Source organism: Monodelphis domestica, chromosome 7 (assembly GCF_027887165.1).
Source record: "Monodelphis domestica isolate mMonDom1 chromosome 7, mMonDom1.pri, whole genome shotgun sequence".
NCBI classification, from domain to species: domain Eukaryota; kingdom Metazoa; phylum Chordata; class Mammalia; order Didelphimorphia; family Didelphidae; genus Monodelphis; species Monodelphis domestica.
In genome coordinates this window covers 204,971,065-204,993,304 of record NC_077233.1, presented here as the reverse complement: position 1 = coordinate 204,993,304, position 22,240 = coordinate 204,971,065, and the positions used below count along the sequence as shown (strand labels likewise).

General features: G+C 39.4%; 2 protein-coding genes and 2 long non-coding RNA genes across 7 annotated transcripts in view; 1 reads left to right on the top strand and 3 right to left on the bottom strand.

The window, feature by feature from the left end:
* The window catches only part of LOC130455611 (uncharacterized), a 29,823-nt gene extending 19,042 nt beyond the window's left edge, over nt 1–10,781 (bottom strand). The window contains exon 1 of the long non-coding RNA XR_008913669.1: nt 7,386–10,781. This is a non-coding gene — a long non-coding RNA (uncharacterized LOC130455611). The remainder of the gene's footprint in view (nt 1–7,385) is intronic.
* Nucleotides 1–11,553, bottom strand: part of OSTF1 (osteoclast stimulating factor 1) — a 70,885-nt gene extending 59,332 nt beyond the window's left edge. The window contains exon 1 of the mRNA XM_007498541.3: nt 11,416–11,553. Within this exon, the coding sequence (XP_007498603.1) occupies nt 11,416–11,449 (34 nt within the window). The 5' untranslated portion in view covers nt 11,450–11,553. The remainder of the gene's footprint in view (nt 1–11,415) is intronic.
* Nucleotides 11,554–12,116: 563 nt separating this feature from the next.
* Nucleotides 12,117–22,240, top strand: part of NMRK1 (nicotinamide riboside kinase 1) — a 34,819-nt gene continuing 24,695 nt past the window's right edge. The window contains exons 1-2 of one of the 4 annotated variants that reach the window (XM_056806335.1): nt 12,156–12,253; nt 17,255–17,338. The gene's annotated coding sequence lies outside the window, so the exon portion shown is untranslated. Of the gene's footprint in view, nt 12,254–17,254; nt 17,339–17,388; nt 17,461–22,240 lie in introns of those variants that run through there. The other 3 variants (XM_007498537.3, XM_056806333.1, XM_056806334.1) reach the window with 3 other exon arrangements.
* LOC130455610 (uncharacterized) lies at nt 19,457–22,196 on the bottom strand. The gene is made up of 3 exons (XR_008913668.1): nt 21,634–22,196; nt 21,414–21,514; nt 19,457–19,735 (listed from the first exon to the last, which is right to left on the bottom strand). It is a non-coding gene; the product is annotated as an uncharacterized LOC130455610 (long non-coding RNA).

Here is a 22,240-nt window from a genome sequence, read left to right as displayed (position 1 = left end):
ACAGACCTGTTTCTGAACCTTTGAATGAGGAAATTTCCTTCCCTGAAATAGAGATGGAAAACACCTTCCCCATAGCCCAGTTAACAGACTGCTTCTCTCGTGCAGTGCAAATCTTGTCTGAATTTAATCCCCAAAACCCTTCCCCTGCAATCCCAGCTTCTCATGTTCCTTCTCCTACAGAAAACCAAATTCCAATGCAAGGGAGATCTTGTCCTCCTAGAGAAACCTGTCCTTGTCAAACTGACCCACAGGTGCAAAATTCAACTAGAGGCCTGTTTCCTCTAAGAGAAGTACCTGAAATAGGACGAAATGGGGATGTGGTGACTTTAAGACATAGGATACCGTTTACTCCCCAAGAAATAAATGAATTTACACGAAATATCCCCACATATGAACAAGATCCTTTTCTAGTAACAAAAAAGATGGGAGACATATTTTTTCAATATAATCCGTCTTACAAGGACGTTGAGAGCTTACTACAGGCTTTTTTAAGTGAACGTGAAAAAAATAAAATAATTGCTCATGTCAACAAAACCCGGGGGCGTAATGCAGCACATTGGCCATCTCAGGATCCCGAATGGGACTATAATAATCCTGAGGACTATCTACAACTATACCGTTGTAGAGAGGCCATCCTCACAGCCATGAAGGAATGTGCGGACAGTACAGATAAGTGGATGGAACTGGAAAAAATTAAGCAAAAGGAAAACGAAACACCCTCCAGATTTATGGACAGAATTATCGAGTTTGGGGACAGATACTTAGATTGGGACTTAAATAAAGAGAATAGTTTAAGACAAGTTAGAAGAATCTTTGTAAATAATTCATGCAAAGTAATTAAAAATTATTTTAAAACACAATGCCCAAGATGGTCAGATATGGACCTTGAAGAATTGCGAAAAACAGCTATATATGTTTTTAAGGGAAACGAAGAAAAGGAGAAAGAGAATAATGATGACATGGAGGAAATGAAGAAAAAAATGAGATGTGTAATAGATAGGATAACTAAATTAGAAAGTGGGCATGATAATGAACCAACGACAATTGCCCCTCTCCAGAAATCCAATTATCAATCCATTACTTGCCACTTCTGTGAGAAGAAGGGCCACAAAATGATGGAATGTAGAACCTTTCTTAAGATGTTTGGAAGGAATACACAGTTTAATAATGGTTTTAGAAATAATAACTATAGAAATTATGATAATGGTTATAGAAACCAAAATTCTAGAAATTATAATAATGACTATGGAAATAACTATAATGAATATAGAAATAAGAGCTTTAGAAACCAGAATTATAGAAATAGGAATTGGGAATTTAATGACAATGCTCAAATTGAAGAAAATTTTAATGATTATACTCAACAATATATGAGAAATGGCGCTCGTCCAAAAATTACTCGAGGTACTAATGACCCTCAGAGAGGTGCCCTTCAGGGGGGTGCCCAAGGAATATCCCAAACACAATGATGGTGCCCGGGGGGGGCTGGGGCACAGGAATCAGAGGATACAACCTTTGATTTCCCAGACCCTGATGTCCTACTACCCGTTGTCCCTATCCACTGCCCTCCCCATACTAATGAACCCCATGTTACCTTAAAAGTGGGTAACACCTATTATGATTGTCTATTAGACACCGGAGCTTCCTGGTCTGTATTAAAGAGAACACCTGATTTACAATGTTATTCTATTGGCTCAGAGAATGTAATGGGAGTATCAGGAATAACCCAAAGAGTTAAAAGACTTCCTCCTAGAATGGTGTCTGTAGGACCCCTGGAGGTACAACACTCCTTCCTTTTGATGCCTGACTCCCCTTTAAATTTGCTGGGGAGGGACCTTCTATGCAAACTCAGAGCCACAATAACCTGCTCCCCAGATGGCTCATTATCATTAGAAGTACCAGAGGAATCTTTAAATTTACTCCCTGTACTTCTCTCTGAAAACCAGGAGGCAAAAGAACCTTCCATTTTTGAAATACCTAAAGATATACCGGAGTCCCTTTGGGCCACATCTTCTTCTGATGTAGGCTTACTTAAATCTGCTGTTCCTGTGCAGATAAAAACTAAATCTAGCCCACCTCCTTCTATCCCTCAGTATCCCCTCTCAAAGGAGGCAATTGAGGGTATTACACCAGTTATTAACTCATTAATAGAACAGGGAATAATAATCCCTTGCAAATCTGAATACAACACGCCCATCCTGCCAATTAAAAAACCAAAAAAAGGACCCGATGGCAAGCACATCTATAGATTCGTACAGGATCTAAGGGCAGTGAATAATCATGTTATAAAGAGACACTCCGTAGTTTCTAACATACATACTATTATTTCATCTATTCCTAGCACAGCTACATACTTTACAGTAGTAGACTTGTGTTCAGCTTTCTTTTCCATACCAATACATGAAAACTCCAGGCATATTTTTGCTTTCACCTGGAAGGGCTCACAATATACCTGGTGTCGGCTGCCACAGGGTTATGTCGAAAGTCCGAGCTTATTTGAGCAAATTTTGAGCCAAGACACAGACAATATAACATTTAAAAATAGCAAATTAATCAAATATGTAGATGATCTACTCTTGGCTTCAACAGATGCAGAAACATGTCAAGAAGATAGCAAACACCTTCTTTTGGAATTGCACAAAAGAGGACATAAAATCTCTAAGGATAAAGTTCAATGGTGTCTCCAAAAAGTAGAATATTTGGGATTCATCTTGACTGCGGGTGCTCGTTATATTTCTCCAAAACGAATTGAGAACATTCAAAAATTGAGTGCTCCTACCACTAAGAAACAGCTGAGAGCAATTTTAGGAGCAACAGGGTTTTGTAGACAATGGATTCCTTGCTATGGGGAAATCACTAAACCCCTTATAGCATTAACAAAGGATTCAGTTCCTGAACCCCTCAAATTAGAGCCTGAACACTTGTCAGCTCTAACAGATCTGAAAAAGGCTATCATGTCTGCCCCTGCTCTAGGCATCCCAGATTACAACAAGCCATTTACTTTATATGTGCATGAGCGAAGAGGAGTAGCCTCTGGTGTGTTAACTCAGACTTTGGGACCTTCTCAGCGCCCAATTGCTTATTATTCTGCCCAACTAGACCCAGTAGCAGCAGGAGCACCACCATGCCTTAGAGGAGTAGCTGCTACAGCCTTACTAGTAACAAAAACCGTTGATTTAGTATTGGGATGTCCATTAACAATAATGTGCCCACATGAGATTGAAGCATTATTGGTAAAACATAGAACACAGGCATTCTCGGATCAGAGAATTACAAGGTATGAAATAACCTTATTAAATAGTGAAAATATTACCTTGAAACGCTGTTCAACTCTTAACCCTGCCACCTTGCTTCCAGATTTACCCACTTCAGGAGAACCACTACATAACTGTGAAACATTAGTGTCCATGGCAGAAAAGCCTCGAGATAATCTCTTGGACACTCCCTTAGACAATGCAGATCTGATTTTATTTACCGATGGTTCCTCTTTTATGAGGGATGGCATACGTTACACTGGAGCTGCCGTAGTCTCAGAATTTGCCACTGAATGGTCAGCTTCACTACCTTCTAACATTAGCGCTCAAGGAGCAGAACTCATAGCTCTAAAACAAGCTTGTATAATTGCCAAGGATAAAAAGGCAACTATTTATACAGATTCTAGATATGCTTTCGGCATTTGTCACTCAGTCGGGATGCTATGGCTCCAAAGAGGATTTTTAACCTCAGCTGGAAAATCCATAGCTAATGCAGAAATTATTAATGAAGTTCTTTCTGCTCTCAAACTGCCTAAAGCCCTAGCTGTAGTTCATTGCTCTGCCCATACAGGTGGCTCTGACCCTGTCTCTAGAGGAAATGACCGAGCAGATGCCGCTGCAAAACTAGCAGCCATAGAAGGACCTGGATTAATTTTAACATTAACAACCACTGATAATTTAAATTTATCACTCTCCTATAATGAAAAGGAAGTGGAAAAATGGAAACAAAAATTTAAAGCAAAACAAATTAATGGAGTATGGGTGTCATCTGAAGGAAAACCCCTGCTCCCTAGAAGTTTCTATAACCAAATTTGCCAATCTATTCATAAAAATGGTCATTTTGGCACCCAGGGCATCGTGGACTCTGTCAAGAGAGTATGGATAGCCCCTGGTATAACTACTGTAGCCTCTAAAGTATGTTCAGCCTGCCCTATTTGCCAGGCATATAACCAACATGCATATCGTGGAAAAGCCTTTGGGGGACGTCCTCTGGCTTACACACCTTTTGAACATCTACAGATAGATTTCATTACAATGCCAAAAGCTGGACGTTATAAATTTTGTCTAGTAATTGTAGATCAACTAACCAGATGGCCGGAAGCATTTCCTACGACCCGAGCCACAGCAGATTTTGTTGCAAAGATGCTTTTAAAAGAAATTATTCCTCGTTTTGGCCTACCAGCACGTATTGACTCCGATAGAGGGAGTCATTTTACCGATTCTGTCTTAAATCAAATATATTCTTGCTTGGGGATAACTCCAAAATTCCATGTTCCATATCACCCCCAGAGCTCAGGCCAAGTGGAGAGGATGAATAAAGAACTTAAGACTATGATTGGCAAATTATGCACTGAGACCCATTTAAAATGGCCTCAAATTCTCCCTCTGGCCCTATTTTATCTTAGAAGCAGGCCTAGAGGAGACTTACATATTTCACCGTGTGAGATGCTTTTTGGACATCCGCCTATACAGGCTAAGCCTTTCTCCCCGGCTTATACATCGCTATTAGGGGGAGATATTACTATTGCTTCCTATATACAGGAGTTACAGCACAAACTACGTGAACTTCATGAATCCGGAGCTGCAGTACAAGCTGGACCATTAGACTTTTCTCTGCATGACCTGAACCCAGGAGATAAAGTTTATATCAAGAATTTCAAGCGAACTGGAGCAACTGAACCTTCATGGGAAGGACCATTCCAAATATTATTAACTACTCCAACATTTATAAAGATTGGAGAAAGAGACTCTTGGATTCACTGCTCACATGTGAAGAAAGCATCTTCTGCTGAGACTGATTGACTCTATCCTATCATATGAATTGTGACTCTATCTTATCATATGAATTGGAGATAATAATCCATAGACAAATGGATGTTTTTTTTTCAAGAATATATTGAATTACTGATTTTTTTTCCTTATTTTTTCTTATTTCTTTTTATTTTTTGATCAGAATATTTGATTTTTTTTCTCATTTTTTTGTACTGAAGGTACACATAATTAATATTAATATTATTTTTTTCCCTGCAGTAATACAAGTTAATATATATACTCTTGCTATAATATCAATATATGCCTAAAAGCTTTAAACTATGGGAACCTGCCATTTATTGATAAAATATTATAGGACTGTGATTAATGTTTGTGTCTGATTCCAGGAAAAGGGATAAAAACAAGGAGCACACACTAAACCTGAATAGTGCCAATAGAGCACACATGAAATATTAAAGTGAGACTCAAGGTTGCGACGCTTAACTTATGTTTAAGTCGTAGGACTTCCTTGTATCTACACTCCTTTCGAAGTACTCAAACAAGTAAAAAGCTTGACTATCTTGCTGGCTCCCTATATCTCTGAAGGAAAAAAAATCAGACAAGGGAATGACATTTCCCCATCAAAATAAAATTCTAATTCTTTTCTTCTTATATTATGGCAACTTCCTGTAGTCTTGGCTACAAATGGCTAAGTGAAATATTACTGCATTCTGTCCTACATACTTGTGGGATAGAAATTACTTTAAACTGGACCTATACAAGGTCTATTTTGAGTTTTTCTTATGTTTTTGATTATTTTTTCTATTCTTTTGATAATTGACACATACAACCCCATAATTGAACATTGCATTCTGAGCTAAACTTGATATTTTTTTTTTTAATACTTACTTCAGGGGGGATTGTATTTTAATTTAAAATCTAAGAATTTTTGAATTTTTTTTTGTTTGAGATTGTATTTTTATAAAAATCCAAGACTTTTGTTTAAGATTTTACTTTTATAAAAAATTCAAAGATTTTGATTTTGTTCAAGAAAAGATCTTCAAGAAAGAAGCTTGAAACTTTTATATCCAGAGAATGAACTGTTGCAGAAAGATGCCAAAAACCTACACTTCATCAAGAAGATCAAGAATGAACTTTGGATGTGATTGATTGGACTGAACTTTTGATTGAACATTTATTGTAACATTTATGCCAAAAGGGACTGCCCCTAATTTGGCTTTCTGTCAATGCGCCTAGCAAACATTGGTTTTGCTTTCTTTTCTTTTCTATTTCCTCTCACTATTCTAATTTCTCTTAGAAAATTGAATATTGTGTATATCTTTAGTTAGAAGTGAATTTAGAACTACAAAATGATTATGTTAAATGATCAATGGGGAGACTAGTCTCCCAATGATCATCAGGGGGGATTGTAAACCTCAAATTTCCTTAGACTTATAATTGTTGAAAATTTCACCATTGGGATATTTCATACTTGGAAAATTTCTTACTGATAGTCTATTGGAATGGGAACTCCATTGGCATGGGAGGTTCCTTCTCTTCCCTTCTTAAGATTACTTTAGGACAGAAAACCTTTTGCTGAACAATGGAAAGGACTTTGACCTATGCTTAAGCATAGAACAGGAATTTCTTTGAGTCTTGATTGATTTTAGAATTGATACAATGGAGATACTTGGAATAAATCTCCACCCTATTCAGTCCTAATAGGATTGAGTAAGGGCTGCAGCCTAGATCAAAATTTAATTATTCCAATCTCTACCATACTCAAGTTAACAGGATTTAGAAAGGGCTGTAGCAAAGGAGTATAGATTTAATCATTGGAAAATATGACCTTCAACAGACATGTGCAAAAAGCCAGAAACCTCTGGGCGGTCCTGGGTTAAGCGAGAGCCTCCATTGACAGGGAAATTGATGAAGAGTGATTGGTAGATGTGAGGACTGAGGGGAGGCAACTTGGATGGTGTCCTTAAAGATAGGAGGGTCTGGAGACTGGTCGTGGTGGTTCCTGGGCTCTGAGGAAGCTTGCTCTGAAGGAAGCTGAAGGTGGGGGCCTCTGAGACTGTTTCTCCATTTTGGACACGTGAGTAATAGGGACTGATCTCTTTTCTTTGCCCCAGCTATCTAAGGGCTTGGGCCTTTTGGCCCAGCCTAAACAGAAGGGGTATTTAAGCCCTATTCCCTTCTCTCCCCCTTTCTCTCTATATATATATCTCTAATTCCTTTCTTGCTCCTATTGTAATTAAACTCCAAAAAAGACTGACGGCTGACTTGACTTTTTCATTTAGGAATTACATAGCTGATTCCTTGGCGACCTTAAATTAATATATATCAGTCTTTTAAAGTGATTCCCTTGTAACAAACCTTTGTCTGCTGTGTTGACATGTCAGAGAAGTTCACAATTCCTATCTAGACTGCAGTATGCAAAAGGGGATGAAAACAGTAAAACTTCTGGTATAGGAGTATTTTTAGAGAGTATTTTCACAGAAATGGGGAGGAGGGGAGAGGAAAGGGATAGACGTCGGTTTTGGTCTGGGATCTATCTGATTTAACAAATACATATTGAAGACCAACTATATAAATAGGCATTATGTAGGGAACTGTGCTAAGGAATGGATGTGGTAATGACAAAATCAAGCATTACCTCAACCTTGGCACTACAGGATTTCAAAAGCTAGAAAAGAAGATAAGAAATGAACACAAACAGCTCTGTTAGAATGTGATAAGTGCCACAATAAAAGCACAAAGCACAGGCCTAGGGGTAGAAATTGAACCTATGATTTCACTGAGTGAGGAAATTCCTCATACCAAAAAGTAGTTTTGTAATAAAAGTCTCTGCAATTTATAGTCTTAGAAAGTTGCACGTGCATTAAAAGGTTAAGGACTTACCCAGAGTCACACATTATATTTTAGAGGCTAGATTTAACCCAGATTCTCCTAGTTCCAAGGCTGGATCTCTTCTTCACAAGAGAGAAGGAGGGAGGGAGGGAGAGAGAAGGAATGAGCCCTTTAAGTGCTTATTATGTGTCAACTAAGAGAATACAGCACTACACCTAGAGTCAAATACTGAACTCAAATATGGCCTCAAATACTTTCTACCTGTGTGACCTGGCAAGTCACTTAGGTTTCCTCAACTGTAAAATGAGCTGGAAAAGGAAATAGCAAACCATTCCAGTATCTTTGCCACAAAAATCCCAAATAGGGTCATGAAGGGGCTGACACAACTGAAAACAACTAAATAACAACACATGCCAGATCCTAGGCTATGCACTGGCCATACAAAATGCAAGCAAAAAAAAAAAAAGACTACCTTCCCTCAAGGAGCTTATATTCTACTTGGCATTTGAGCCAGGCCTTTAAGAATAAAATTTCAACAGGCAAAGACAGGGAGCAGGAGAATTTGTGGTCTGAGAATCCAAGGTGGAGTTAGAAAAGAATGAGCAAAGGTAGAGATATAATAACTTAGAAGAGAATGACAAGTGGTGGGAAAGGAGTAGCTATAAAAAAAGATTTAGGGAAAGAAGATGAAGAGACTGAAAATCAAAACTCCTCAAGTTTGACATATATTTGTTAGACTGTCTACCAAGGAGCCATTTGATATTTTTAGTAACAAGATGGGTCACAGTTGTGATTTAGGACATTAAATCTAGCAAGTGTAAAAGATGGACTGGAAAGCAGAGGAAACAGGGACAGTTCATTTAGGAGACAAGAAATAAATGAGAAGTAGGTGGTAAAAGAGGGAACAGAAAGCAAGAGAGTAAAATATGGATCCATGTTAATGGGGTTTAAAAGGACAAAGAGTGCTATCATGAAAGAAGGCAATGGCTCAAATTTAAGAACTAGATTCCTAATCTATCACAAATAGAAGGCTGAGTTACTGTGACAGATTCTGCATCATTATAATAATCTACTGAGGTTTTTTTTTTTAAGTAAGCCTTTTTTCCCTGACTCATACAGAAGCAAGGAGCAAACATCATCACAGACATTTCCTAAATTGTCTCTAGGCACACTGATTCAAGACATCATTTGATTGATTTCCAGGGCATTTTTTCCCTTGGTAGTTGAGTACCAAGGAATAATATTATTTTTGTTTGATAAGTTGCTATCTTCTGACAAATAAAAACCAAATACCCAATGATGACATTTGATCTGCTATCTGAAGCACAAGTTCCACTGTTTTACTGTTAGGAGAGAATGTAGGGTAGTAGAAAGGACACTAGACTAGGCATTAAAAGACTTTTATCTTGATACCATATGTGTAACCCTAAGCATCTCAGCCTGAATTAACTCATCCATAAAATGGGTATAATAACAGTAGTTGTCCTACCCTAGCTTAAAGACCTATCATGAGTAAACCAGAAAACTTAAAATTAAAAAAAAATGCTGATTCACACCCAGTCTTTTAGTCAAAGAGCAGCTATGCAATAAGTGGATAGAGCCTGTGCTTGGAGTCAGGAAGAGGCTCATCCTCCTGAGTTCAAATCTGGCCTCAAACACTTATTAGCTGTGTGATTTGGACAAGTCACTTAGCCCTGTTTGTCTCAGTTTCCTCATTTGTAAAATGAAGAAAACCACTCATGTATTTTTGCCAGAAAACCTCAAATAGAGTCAAAGAAGAGTTTCAGAAACAAATGAAACAACTCAACAACAACTCTGGTCAAAATAATAACAAAGTCTAAATCCCTCTTTTTTTAGTATGATTGTAACAACAATTTTGTGAATTCATTTGTCATCATCATTCCCCTCCTCTGAAGCCTTAGTCCCTCTATGCTTAAGTGAATGCTGCTCATGAGTAGCCCTGGCCAGAAAACAAACAAACAAACAAACAAACAAAAACATTACCTAGTGCTAAACCTGTCCAGTAACAACAAACAGACTTCGAGACCTTTGCCAGGTCCATGTAAAAAGCATTTCCAACCACAAGGTAGACCATAAAAGGACACACCTAAAGCCTTCAAGGACTAGGGTTTCCTCCATCCCCCAGGAGACACAGGGTTTAGATTCAGTATGGTTTTATTCAAATTTAAATCCCAATGAATTTGTAAAAATGTTGGCAATCAATAATTTTTGAATGAGAGGCAGTTTGGTCTAGCAGCCTCCTTAAAATATTGGTTCATTTGTCACAGACCTGTTACATGACCCTGGGCAAATCATTTAATCTTTCAGTGACAGACAACTAAGACTAAAAGTTTCATAGCAGCTTCCGATATACATTAGTAAAAGAAATTTCATTGGCAGTACTGACATTCACTAATAAAATCACAAATGTAGTAAAATAATTTTTTTCCAAATAAGGGGATTTATTCTCATCTCTCATTTTTTAAAGGAAGACAACTATACCGTGCTTGAAAACAACATAAATTTAGAGATACAAGAATAAAAGATGTGTAGAATAAAACGAAAATCCTTGAAATTCCTGAACAGGGCAATAGAAAATTTTATTTTAAACTCCGATAATAATTTTTATTAAAGTTCACCCTTGAGGGCTTAGCACAGAAACATGAAATTATAAAAATCTCCTGGATGAAGAATTACTACTTTCTTCGACATTCATTAGCATCCCACTGAAACACTAGATTCAGAAATCAGCTGTCTCTTTCTTCCAGTCTCCAAAGAACACAAAACGTTTCAGTAGCAACGATAAAAGTTTGCTAATGAATCAAGACTATCTGCCAAGGTAGCTGCTTGTTGGGGCATCTCTCTCCCCTTTCAGTAATTCTCCACTCAGGACAGCAGGCTCTTCCTTTCCGGCTGGAACCGCCAGATGTAGCCTTCTTCCCCCCCCCCCCCCCCCCCATTCACCACGAAGCTTTTATTGCGTATGTATAAAAGTGACAGTTTCCAGCAGTAATGGCCAAAGCTGCAGGGATTCTTCCGGCCTTAAAGCATTAGGCCGCTGGAGTTGGCTAAAAGCTTTCCAAAAATGAACCCAAAGATCGATTGAGTGTATTTGCTCTTCCTTCCAGAGAAATCCCTAAGGACTCTATACTTACCTCACCTCACCCCACCCACCATGCACTTCCCACTTTTTGATCCGCCGTGACTCTTGACAATGACACAATCAAAAAAAAAAGGAAGTATCTTTAAAAATCGTTTGGAGAACATTTTTTAAAGCTATAATAAATCGACGGGCTGTATCTTCCCGAACAGCCCTCCAGGAACACCAGAAAGCTGCACGTGTGTGCACCCACACCCACTCAAAATTCTAGTGTCATAAAAAAAAAAAAATCCTTTCTTTCTTGAAAGTCACCAATTACCGTCTGAAATGGATCGATCTAAAAAGAGAAGGCTCGGGCCAAGCAAGCCCCCTACCCCAGGACAGCGATAGGAAGCAGAGATGGCCTGTCAGGGGAGGAGAAAGAGGAGGGGGGCCGGGGTCGAGCCCCTCCCTTACCTGGCTTGACTGGTTTAGGTGGCGGCTTCGACATCTCTCTGGCTGGGGCGGCTAATCCGAAAGCACAGAGGAGGGAGTAGACAAAGTATCGCGCTCTGCGCTTTGCAAAGTTTCAGTCTTGTTTCTCAGCCCCTCTCTTCTTTCGTCCGTCTGAGATTGGCCGAGCCCACCCCTCCTCGAAAGAGAAAAAGACTTGAAGGGTGGTTTCCTCCAAGTTGCCCTCAGGGTCCCGTACGAACTGCACGGGAGAGCTCCGTCAATGAGGAAGTGAACGCTACATCAGCAAAAGCTAATTGGCTCTCCGGTCCCGAGCTCTCCAGCTGCTGCAGCAGCAAATGCATATACACAGTAGAGATGCGGAAGCTGCGGCGGTGGCGGCCGGGGCGGCGGCAGCAGCAGCAACTTGCCCAGCCCCAAGCCGAGCCCAAGCGGGATGGAACGGCCCCTGGAGAGAGCGCGCGACTGAGCGAAACAGCGAGCGCGCGGACACGGACGGCGCGCCCCCGACCTCTAAGCTGCTGCCTCGCGCGCAGCACTAAAGCGTTGAGCTCAATCTAGGGCCAGGGTGCGGGCGCGCGCCTCGCCGCCTGCTAAGGCTCCGCCCCCAGGCGGGAGCAGGGAAGGAGTGTAACCCAACGGGGCAGAACTCGGGGCGGCCTGTGGCTTTCCATAGTGGCCGCCCCCGGAAGGTGCTGGACCCTCCACGTTTTCCACTTTAGTGGCGCGGGTCTTGGCTGATCGCCCAGACTGACGGCTTGCACTGGGTACTGCTTTTCCCCACTGGGGTGCCTGGGGCGCAGCGGTGCCTGCCCGAGATTGCGGACGCTCAGGCGCCCAGGTGAGTACTAGACCAACGTCGCTCTGCTACAGCTGAGTCCCTTCGAGGTCTCCTCCCGAGTGCTTGATTTGCAAGGCGCTTGACTGTCGCGCTGCACCTACAGTGCCTCGCTAAAGGGTGCCATGAAGAATCTCCTTGGGGGGAGGGGTCTGATAATGGCGCACTTTTCGAAGCGCGTGTTATAACCTTGAACATTCCACTGTGAGAGCTGCTACCTGGCATGGTGAATAGAGGACTGGCCTTGGAGATAGGATGACCTGTTTTCGAGATCTGACTGAGGCGTCCTGGGCCAGTCATTTCACCTCCTAGTGATCCAGGCCACTCTGAAGTGTAAATAGTCCATCTGCATTAATGAAGGGGTTTCCATACCTTGCGGGCCCTCCCAGGGCAAGGAAATTACAAGTTCCCTTCTAATGTCATCACCACTCCTCTATGTAAAATAAGTAAATAATTACCTAGCTTCTGATAGTAAGAGGCAAATTTAGACCTGATGTCAGGGGGGGGAAAAACTTCCTAAAAATTTAAACTAACCAGAAGTGGACTGCTTCTATTAGTAATAAACTTCCCTTCCTTGGAAGTCTTCAAACAATTTGTTACGTGTGTTGTGGAAAGGGTTACCTTTTGGCTGTGAGTTGGACTATGTTAATTCTGTAATGTTAAAGGTCAAAAGGCTCATGAAATTTAGAATTGAATTAGTCCAACCTTTTGATTTTACATGAAGAAACTGACTTCCCTGAAGTTACATAAATAGTAAACATCAGAGGTTCAGTTTGACCCCAGGTCCTCCAACTCCAGAGTTGGTGCCTTTTCCACTATATTATTACTCCCCCAAAAGTATCTTAATCAGTTACGATTAACACATATACTTACTTTCCATCTCGACAACATTTTCATGAATACAGTCTTCAAATGAACTGGGAACATCCTTGTTGAAGGTATGAGAAGGAAATAGGCTTTCCCAAATTCTACAGTAAACTGCATCTTTACAGTCATATCTGACTGACATATGAAAAATAAAAGTTCCCCAACATACTTGTTATTTAATGTCAAGGGAATAAAAAAGCAAAATTCATGTTGAAAACTGCAGCAATGTCTCTATGCACACATAAAATTTGGACAAAATTCCCTTGAAAGATTTAACAACTGAGGCATTAATATCAGATTAACAGCTAGCAAATCAGAAAACTGGTAGACATTCTTACCCAACGTGTTTGCTGGTATTATGAAACAGGCTCCAAATGGAAGTGATTCCCTAGAGATTATAAGGTCTTCTAAAAGTCACCTACTCGGAGATGGCATTGTGCTAAATGCATCAAGCCTTACAACATTTTGCAGACCCCCGGCCTGCCCCCCACCCCCCAACCTCAGCAAGATCCATGATCACTTCTGAAGTTTGGGAGTCATTTATACATACAGTTAGGAAAAAGCAACTGGATGGAGGACCCCTGTTGTTCAGAAAAAGCCCTCAAGTTGGCTGGACAGCTTATATATATATATCCATACATACATCTTGGATAAACACTTAAGATTGGTTAATGAGCAAAGCCCAGAGTTGAACAGGAAGAGAAAAATGGAGTAAATTGTTTTTGGAAAAAGTATGTAGTGCTTTTAATGATCCCTAAGCTTCTCTCAGAAAAAAAAATTTAAAAAAAAGGTCCATCATTTTTACTCTATTATTCTTTTTTAAATGGATTGTCATCAAGTGTGAATATTTATACAATTATACATTGCCCTAATTGGAAATGTATTAAAGTTAAGATATGTAACACCCATGCAAATAGAGGATGGAGAATAAATAGGCAAAAGATGAGGGAAATTTGTGTCAGATAGGTTTGAGGTTAAGTTTTACCACAAGTTGAATGAGTCAGCAGTGTCCTGTTTTGTGGAAAAAAAAAATGCCAAGCAAAATAAACCTTCTACTATACTCTGAATTTATAACATCCTTGTTAAAATTTTTATTTGTTAAGTTGTATCCAACTCTTTGTGATCCCAGCTGGGGTTTTCTTGGCTAAGATACCAGAGTGATTCTCCATTTCGTTTTTTCAGTTCATATTACAGATGAAGAAACTGAGGCAAACAGTTAAGAGATTTGCAAAGGGTCAAACAGCTAGTAAGATGTCTGAGGCTGGATTTGAGCTCAGGTCTTCCTGATTCCGGGCCTTTTGCTCTATCCGCTGAACCACCTAACTGCCCAAATTTTTATGAATGCCCTTTAAATGGGATCTGGAGAAACTAAATCAGGATATAAGAGAATAATTAAAATGGAAAATAGGTCTTAAGAGTTCAGTTTAAAGAAATTAGGATTATTTTAGGCTAAGGAAGGGAAAGCTAAAATGTGGCCTTTGATGGAACAAAGGGTTTTTGTGTTTTTTTATTTTTAATCCAAGAATGCTGATTAGGTATTTTCCATGTCTTTAGAAAACAGAACAAGTGGAAACTGACACATTAAAGTGGTAAATATTTTTATTAGATATAGGGAAGGAACAAATTGACTTTTAGAGTAATAAAACTCCTGGATTGACTCCTCAGAGGTTGTGATATCTTGGATATCCTAAATGATGAAAAAGTATTTTTTTCAGTGCCTGCTATTTACAAAATATTATGCTAGGTAATGTGAAAAATATAAAAAGTATGAACTGCCCACTACAACTTCTTTTCCAAATGTTTTTATTCCTTTTCAAACCTCCTAATATTCCCTTTCCCCTACCTTCCTAGCTAAGAATCTTCTTTCTTATTTCACTAAAAATATATATATATTTTTTTTTAATTTTACTGAAAGCTCACTCTTTTTTGTCTTTTTCATCCCTTATCACCCAGATGCCTTCTGCCACAATCTCCTCTTTCATTCCTGTTTCATATGAAGAGGTGTCCCTTCCCCGTTGCAAGGCTAATTTCTAAATTTACAAATGAACCCATTCTACCCCATCTTTGGTAGCAAATTGCTTCTTTGGTTTGACCTACACTCTTCCTTATCTTCATTCTCTCCCTGTTTACTGGCTACCTATAAATAAATATACTCATATTACTTCATCATCAAAAATTAAAAACTTCATTTGATCTATCCTTCCCCACCCCCATCTTATCTTTTCTTTTAAAAAACATAATTTGCTTTTTGACATTCTTTTGTTTTTAAATTTTGAGTTCCGAATGCTCTCCTTTCCTTTAAGCAAGCAATGTGATATGAATTATACATGTGAAATCATGCAAAACATTTCCATATTAGCAATATTTCCCAAAAAGCAAGAAAAATAAAGTGAGAAAATTATACTTCAATTTGCACTTAGGATAGAATTTTTTATACTAAATCCTTTGGAGTTTTCTTGGATCATTGTATTATTCATCAGAATAGCCAAGTTTTTGTGGCTGATCAGTTGATCTTCATTTAATATCCCTTACTGTGCCAATGATCTGGTTCTGCTCACTTCACTTTGAATCAGTTCGTATAGTTCTTGCTATATTTTTTTAAATTTGGAAATCTTTAATTAATTAAGAGTATTTTTCCATGGTTACATGATTAATGTTCTTTCTCTCCCCTCTTCCCTCCCCCTCCCATAGCCAACAAGCAATTCCACTGGGTTTTACATGTATCCTTGATCAAAACCTTTTTCCATTTTGTTGATGTTTGCACTAAGGTGATCCTTTAGAGTCTACATCCCCAATCATATCCCCTCGACCCATGTGATCAAGCAGTTGTTTTTCTTCTGTTTCTGCTCCCACAGTTCTTCCTCTGAATGTGGATAGTGGTTTTTCTCATAAATCCCTCAGAATTGTCCTAGATCATTGTATTGCTGCTAGTAGAGAAGTTCTTACATTCGATTGTGCCACAGTGTATCAGTCTCTGTGTATATTTTCCTGGTTCTGCTCCTCTCACTCTGCATCAATTCCTGGAGGTCATTCTAGTTCACATGGAATCCCTCCAGTTCATTATTCCTTTAAGCACAATAGTATTCCATCACCAACAGATACCACAATTTGTTCAGCCATTCCCCAATCAGAGGGCATCCCCTCATTTTCCAATTTTTTGCCTCCACAGAGAGCGCAGCTATGAATATTTTTGTACAAGTCTTTTTCATTATCATGTCTTTGGGGTATAAACCCAGCAATGGCATGACTGGATCAGTCTTGCCATATTTTTCTGAAACTACCCGCTCTTCATTTTCCTGTAGCACAGTAGTACTCCATCACTATCATATGCCACAACTTATTTAACCATTTCCCAATTGATAGGCAGCCCCTTGATTTCCAATTCTTTAACGCAGAAAAATTTGCTATATAAACATTTTTATACATATAATTCCTTTTCTTTTTCTTTGATCTCTTTGGAATATGGATCTAGTAGTGGTATTATTGCTGGATCAGAGTATATAGTTTTTACAGCCCTTTGGACATAGTTCCAAATTGTTCTCCAGAATTGTTGGACCAGTTCACTACTCCACCAGCGATTCATGAGTATACATCTTTCCCTCATCCTCTCCAGTAATTATCACTTCTGATAGATGCAAGATGGTACTCTAATATTCTTCTGATGGTACAAGGTGAGTAGGAGTCATGGATACCACAGACAGTTTCTGAAGAATTAAAATTTCAGAACACCCAAAAGGCAATGAGGAGGCCCATGGTGAGTAAGATTATTTTTGACAACCAACAGACATTTATTTAGTGCTTACGTTGTGCCCAATATAAAGAAATACAAAAACTCTCCCTGAAACTCCATGTAAAAATAACTATTGAAATTATATACCAAATTGAAGGAAATTAATCTTGGAGAAGAAGGCACTGACAGGGGCAGCTAGGTGGCTCAGTGGATAGAGAGCCAGGCCTAGAGATGGAAGAAGCCAGGTTCAAATATGGCTTCAACCAAGTTCTAGCTTGGTGACCCTGGGCAAGTCACTTAATCCCTCTTCTGCCTTGGAACCTATTTTTAATACCAATTTTAAGACATAAGGTAAAGGGTTTTTTTTTTGTTTGTTTCTTTGCTTCTTAAAGAAGAAGAAGAAGAAGAAGAAGAAGAAGAAGAAGAAGAAGAAGAAGAAGAAGAAGAAGGTACTAGCAGCTGGGAACACTAGAAAAGAATTGATGCATAAGGTGGGGTTTGAGTTCAGTCTTGGAGGAAACCAGGAAAACCAAGAGGTGGAGATGAGGAAAGAGGGCATGGCCAGGCACAGGGGCTGCTGCTGCATAGACACTGCTGGGATATGAAGTGTCAGGTGAGAGGAGCAGTGATTAGGATAATGCAACTGGATATGATATAACATAACACAACATACTATGGTAATATAATATAATAATGTAGGTGGTGAAATGGATAGAGTGCCACTGGACTTGGAGTCAGTCTTTTCAAAGTTCAAATCTAACCTCAGACACTTAGGAGCTATGTGACCCTGAGCAAGTCACTTAACTGTGCCTCAGTTTCCCCATCTGTAAAATGAGCTGGAAAAGGATATAGCAAAACCACTCCAGTGTCTTTACCAAGAAAATTCTTAATGGAGTCACAGAGAGTTGGACACAAGTGAGCAATAACAGCCATTGGATATAAAGTGTGAGATGGGGAGAGGAGAAGCTTTGAAAAATAGTGGACTTATGCTGTCTTGAAGTCTTCACTTCCTTATGCTGTCAGTGTATGAAGCTGTGTTCACAGAGGATTGAAAAGCCTTCAGAATGTGGCCCCATCCAGTGTACATGACTCCCCCACACACAGCCTGAGGTCCAGCCAAACTGAATTTCACATTGCATTTCACAGGCAACACTATGTCTCATCTGCATTCCTTTGCCCTGGCTTTCCTCCATCCCCGGAAGGTTCCTCTTTCCTACTTCCACCTCTTAGAATCCCTGAATTACTCAAGGAACCAGCTCGAGTATCACCTTTTGCAGGATGTCTTTGCTGGTCATGACTGCTAGTGCTGAAGGTTAACTGTTTTGTGTGTACAGATGCAATGTGTACAAACAATATAGAGAGGTTAAGCAACTTGAGCAATCACACAGCCAGGAAGTGATAACAAAACCAAGATTCTAACCCTGGTCCTTTCACTCCAATCTAGAGTTCTTCCCATTATAACATAACTCCTGCAAATCAGTGAGCTAGTACAGTGGATAGAGTGCCAGGCTTAGAGTCAGGAGGACATGGGATCAAATTCGGCCTCAGACACTTCCTAGGTAGAGGACCTTGTATGCCTAGTTCTTGCCCTTCTGTCTTAGGGTGGTTACTAAGACAGAAAGTAAGAGTTATTTTTTTAAAAAGAATGTATTGGCAATTATTAGATTCCATAATCTGTGAGTTCTCTAAGATTACCACCACTTCTTTCACTTCTTAGTTATATACAAGATATTTCAACACTCAAAGGTGTTTCAAATTTAATAGAGCTAACTTTTAACTCATTTGGGGCAATTAGATCCCATAGAGACACAGGAAAAGAATAACTCATTTAACTTTTTTTTCTTTCCATCTCAATATTATTATTTATTCCTAGCTGTGTGACCCTGGTCAAGTCACTTGACCCCCATTGCCTGGCCCTTACCATTCTTCTGCCTTAGAACCAATACATAGTATGGATTCCAAGACAGATGCTAAGTTCTAACTCTAGCCCCAGCACTCTAGTCACTGAACCACCGAGCTAGCTGCTCAATAGGCACATACAATAAGAACAACACTTAGAGGAGACCTTGAAATGAAACAATTGAAAAGAGGATTTAAGACTCATAACTTAAGAAAGGCTTGCATAAAGATTTCTCAATGTTTTGAAACACTGACAAAAAAACCCCTAGCATTAGTATTCTATTGGATTTCGTATCTCTAACTAAAACTCTGTTTCCAGACCATAACAGTCTGAGAAGCCTTTTCTTAAATTTTTACAAGCCTTAGGCAAAAATTGTGATGTAAATGTAAATTTTTCTTTACACCTTTTCCTGATCTCTGTCCAACTTTTTTGTATTCTTTGGGGGCTTCTTCCTCACCAGTGCTCCCACAACTACCCCTTTCCTCAAAGCATCTGGAAAATGAATTATATCACTAAAATGTTAGTGGACTCACTGTCATTCTTTCAAAGAAAATCCATACCTAAAAAAATTTTAAATATCCAGAAATATGGTAGTGGTTAGCCTAAAGTAATAAGTCTGTGACAGTGTGATCACAGACAGTAGTATAGAGATAAGAGAGATATTTGTGCAGCAAAGGACCATCCCTGCTTCCCTAAAATCAGAGCACACTGTCTACCCATGAGGTATGATACTATATGCAGAATACACAAGTAGAATACAAATAATAAATACACATACTTGATTATTAGATAATTGACTCCTTCACTTTAATCAGTATCTGTTAAGTGTCTTCTTATATATAAAGCACTCTGCTAGTTACAGAGATAAAATGTGAAGTAGCTGCTGTTCAAAAGGATACATCCCAGCTGAGTTAAGGCAAAACAACTTGAAAAGCAAGAGGGCACTCCCACACATGAGTATCCGGAGATTTTCCATTGGAAGTGGCTCCTAAATTAAGACAAATGAAACTAAGAATTCTAAGAGGTAGAGCTGAAGAGGGACTATATTACAGGTATGGAGCACAATCTTGTAGAGACCCAGAGTTTGGGGGTACAGCTCAGTATCTTAAACAGAACTTATCATCTTTCCCCAGAAGTCCTTCCTTATCAACATCCCTCTATCTCACAACCTCATTGTCATCCTGTACTGCTCTTGCCCACTCCCTCCATATAGCCATCTGTTGTCAAATCTTATTATTTCTACTGTGATAGCATTTCTCATACAAGGCCCTTTCTGTCCACTTAAGGTAGGTCCTCCTTACCTCATGCCTAGAGCTTCTGATTGGTCTCTTTGCCTCTAGTCTTTCCCACTCTGATTCATCCTCTTCATCCCATACTCAGCTGCCAGAGTGATTTTTCTAAAGCACAGATATGACCTTCCCCTCTCCCCACTATTTAATAAACCCCAGTGACACCCTCTTAGAAACAAATACTCCAAGATCAAGTATAAAATCATTTGGCATTTAAAACCCTTCCTACCTTTCTGCTCTTCTTATAAGTAATTCTTTGTTCTCTGTGCCTGGAATTCTCTATCTCACTTCCAGTTTCTGGCTTCCTTTAAGATCTAGTTCAAATCCCACCTTCCACAGAAAGCCTTTCCTTCCCTTGTCCCTCCTCTCTTCCCCTGCCAGTGCCTTCTCTCTGAGATGACCTTAGATCTACTCTGTATTTATGTTGTGTGTACAAAGTTGGATGAACTTCAAAACTATTCCACCCTAATCAGACCATTCTTTAGAAGATCTGATTTGGCTATTTCCTGATCAATAACAATAGAGATACTTGGAAATAATAGAATCAGGGTCTTGGAAACCCACATTCTCCACCCTACTCAGTGTAACAAGATTAGGAAAGGCTGTATCAAACTCAAGATTTAATTATTTGAGAAAATGGCCTTCAACAGGCATGTGCAAAAAAAGGACAGACCTCTGGGTGGTCCTAAGTCAAGCTTGAGCCACCATTGGCACATGTGAGACGCAGGAAGTGAGGTAGAGAACAGCCTCTGGAGTTCTCGGGACATCCTGTGAGGAGGGGTAGAGTTCAGTTCGATCCTGGAGCTTGAGTATTGAGGAGCCCCGAAGACAGCTTTCCTCCAGATTGGTCACGTGAGTGACAAGGACTAACCCCTTTCTCTGCCTTGGCTCTCCAAGGTCTTAACGCCCGAGTTGGCTCAACCTGAGCCAGAGTGGTTCTGAGTTAAACTCCTTTTCTTCTCTCCCTCTCTCTCTAATATTTTCTTCCTCCTGTTGTAATTAAATCACCATAAAAATTTGGCAGCTGACTTGGGTATTTTATTATTTGGGATTTCCCTAGGTGACCATTTAAATTTAGATTTTTTTCAGTCTCAACTATAATTTTAACTCTTACAGTTGTTTGTGTGGTTTCTCCCCAATAAGACTATGAACTCCTTGGGGCAATTGGTAATGCTGAGGATAGAATTGGAGTCAGGAAGACTTGAGTCAAAAATCCATCCTCTGGTCACCTTCTGGGCAAGTTACTTAACCTCATTTGCCTCAAAAACAAAACAAAAAAATATCATCTAGAACATGAGCTCCTTTAGGGCAGAGATCATATAGTTGTTATTCCTCTATCCTCAGCACTTAGCTCTATGCCTGGCACACAGTAAGCACTTTAAGCTCACCAACTGACTGGCCTGGATGATGGCAGCAGCCACCTCAGGGGGGATCCAGGCCATCAAGAAAGAAGGCATAGGCTCAGAACATTCTTCTACCTGGAACAAAAGTACACATTTGTTGGAATAAATTAGCCGGGTTAGATAGGAGCTAGTTTCCTAAAGAAACCTCACCCCAGGTAAAGATGGTACTTATAATCAAGCACAATGGCTCATACCTGTAACCCTCTGCTACAAGGAGGCTGAAGCTGATGGATCACTTGCACATGGAGGTCGGTGTCTGCAATAAGTTGGGTATTAATATGTTAAGCCCTGGGATCTAGGGCTGCCTAAGGGAGGGCAAACTGGTCCAGAGCCAGCAGTAGCTTCCCTATGGATCAGTATTGGAATTGAGCCAAATCTATGATTGGCTACTATGCTTCCAGCCTTCAGATTAGGCAACCCAGCGGCAAAATATAAAAATAAAAATTTGTGGTAAGTTATAGCAGCCTTCAACTATCTCTGATAAAATGGCATGAATGATAATTTTAAAACCATTGTTTTAAGCCCTGTATACATAATGTGGATTTTAAAAATTGATTAGTAAATTATAGAAATAAATTAGTGAAATGGTTACCTTAGCCCAAGCTAGTTGTTAGCAGACATGCAGCATTGGAGTGTGGAGCAGAGAGAAGACAAGCTATTATTAAAGCTCAGCTATGAATAGTCAACAAATTTGAAAATCCTTATATGAACAACAGAGATGATTACAATTTTTTTGTTAGCACATTCTATGTTGTGATTATTTTATTTATAAAAAATTCTCTTATCAATTTTTTTTTTAAT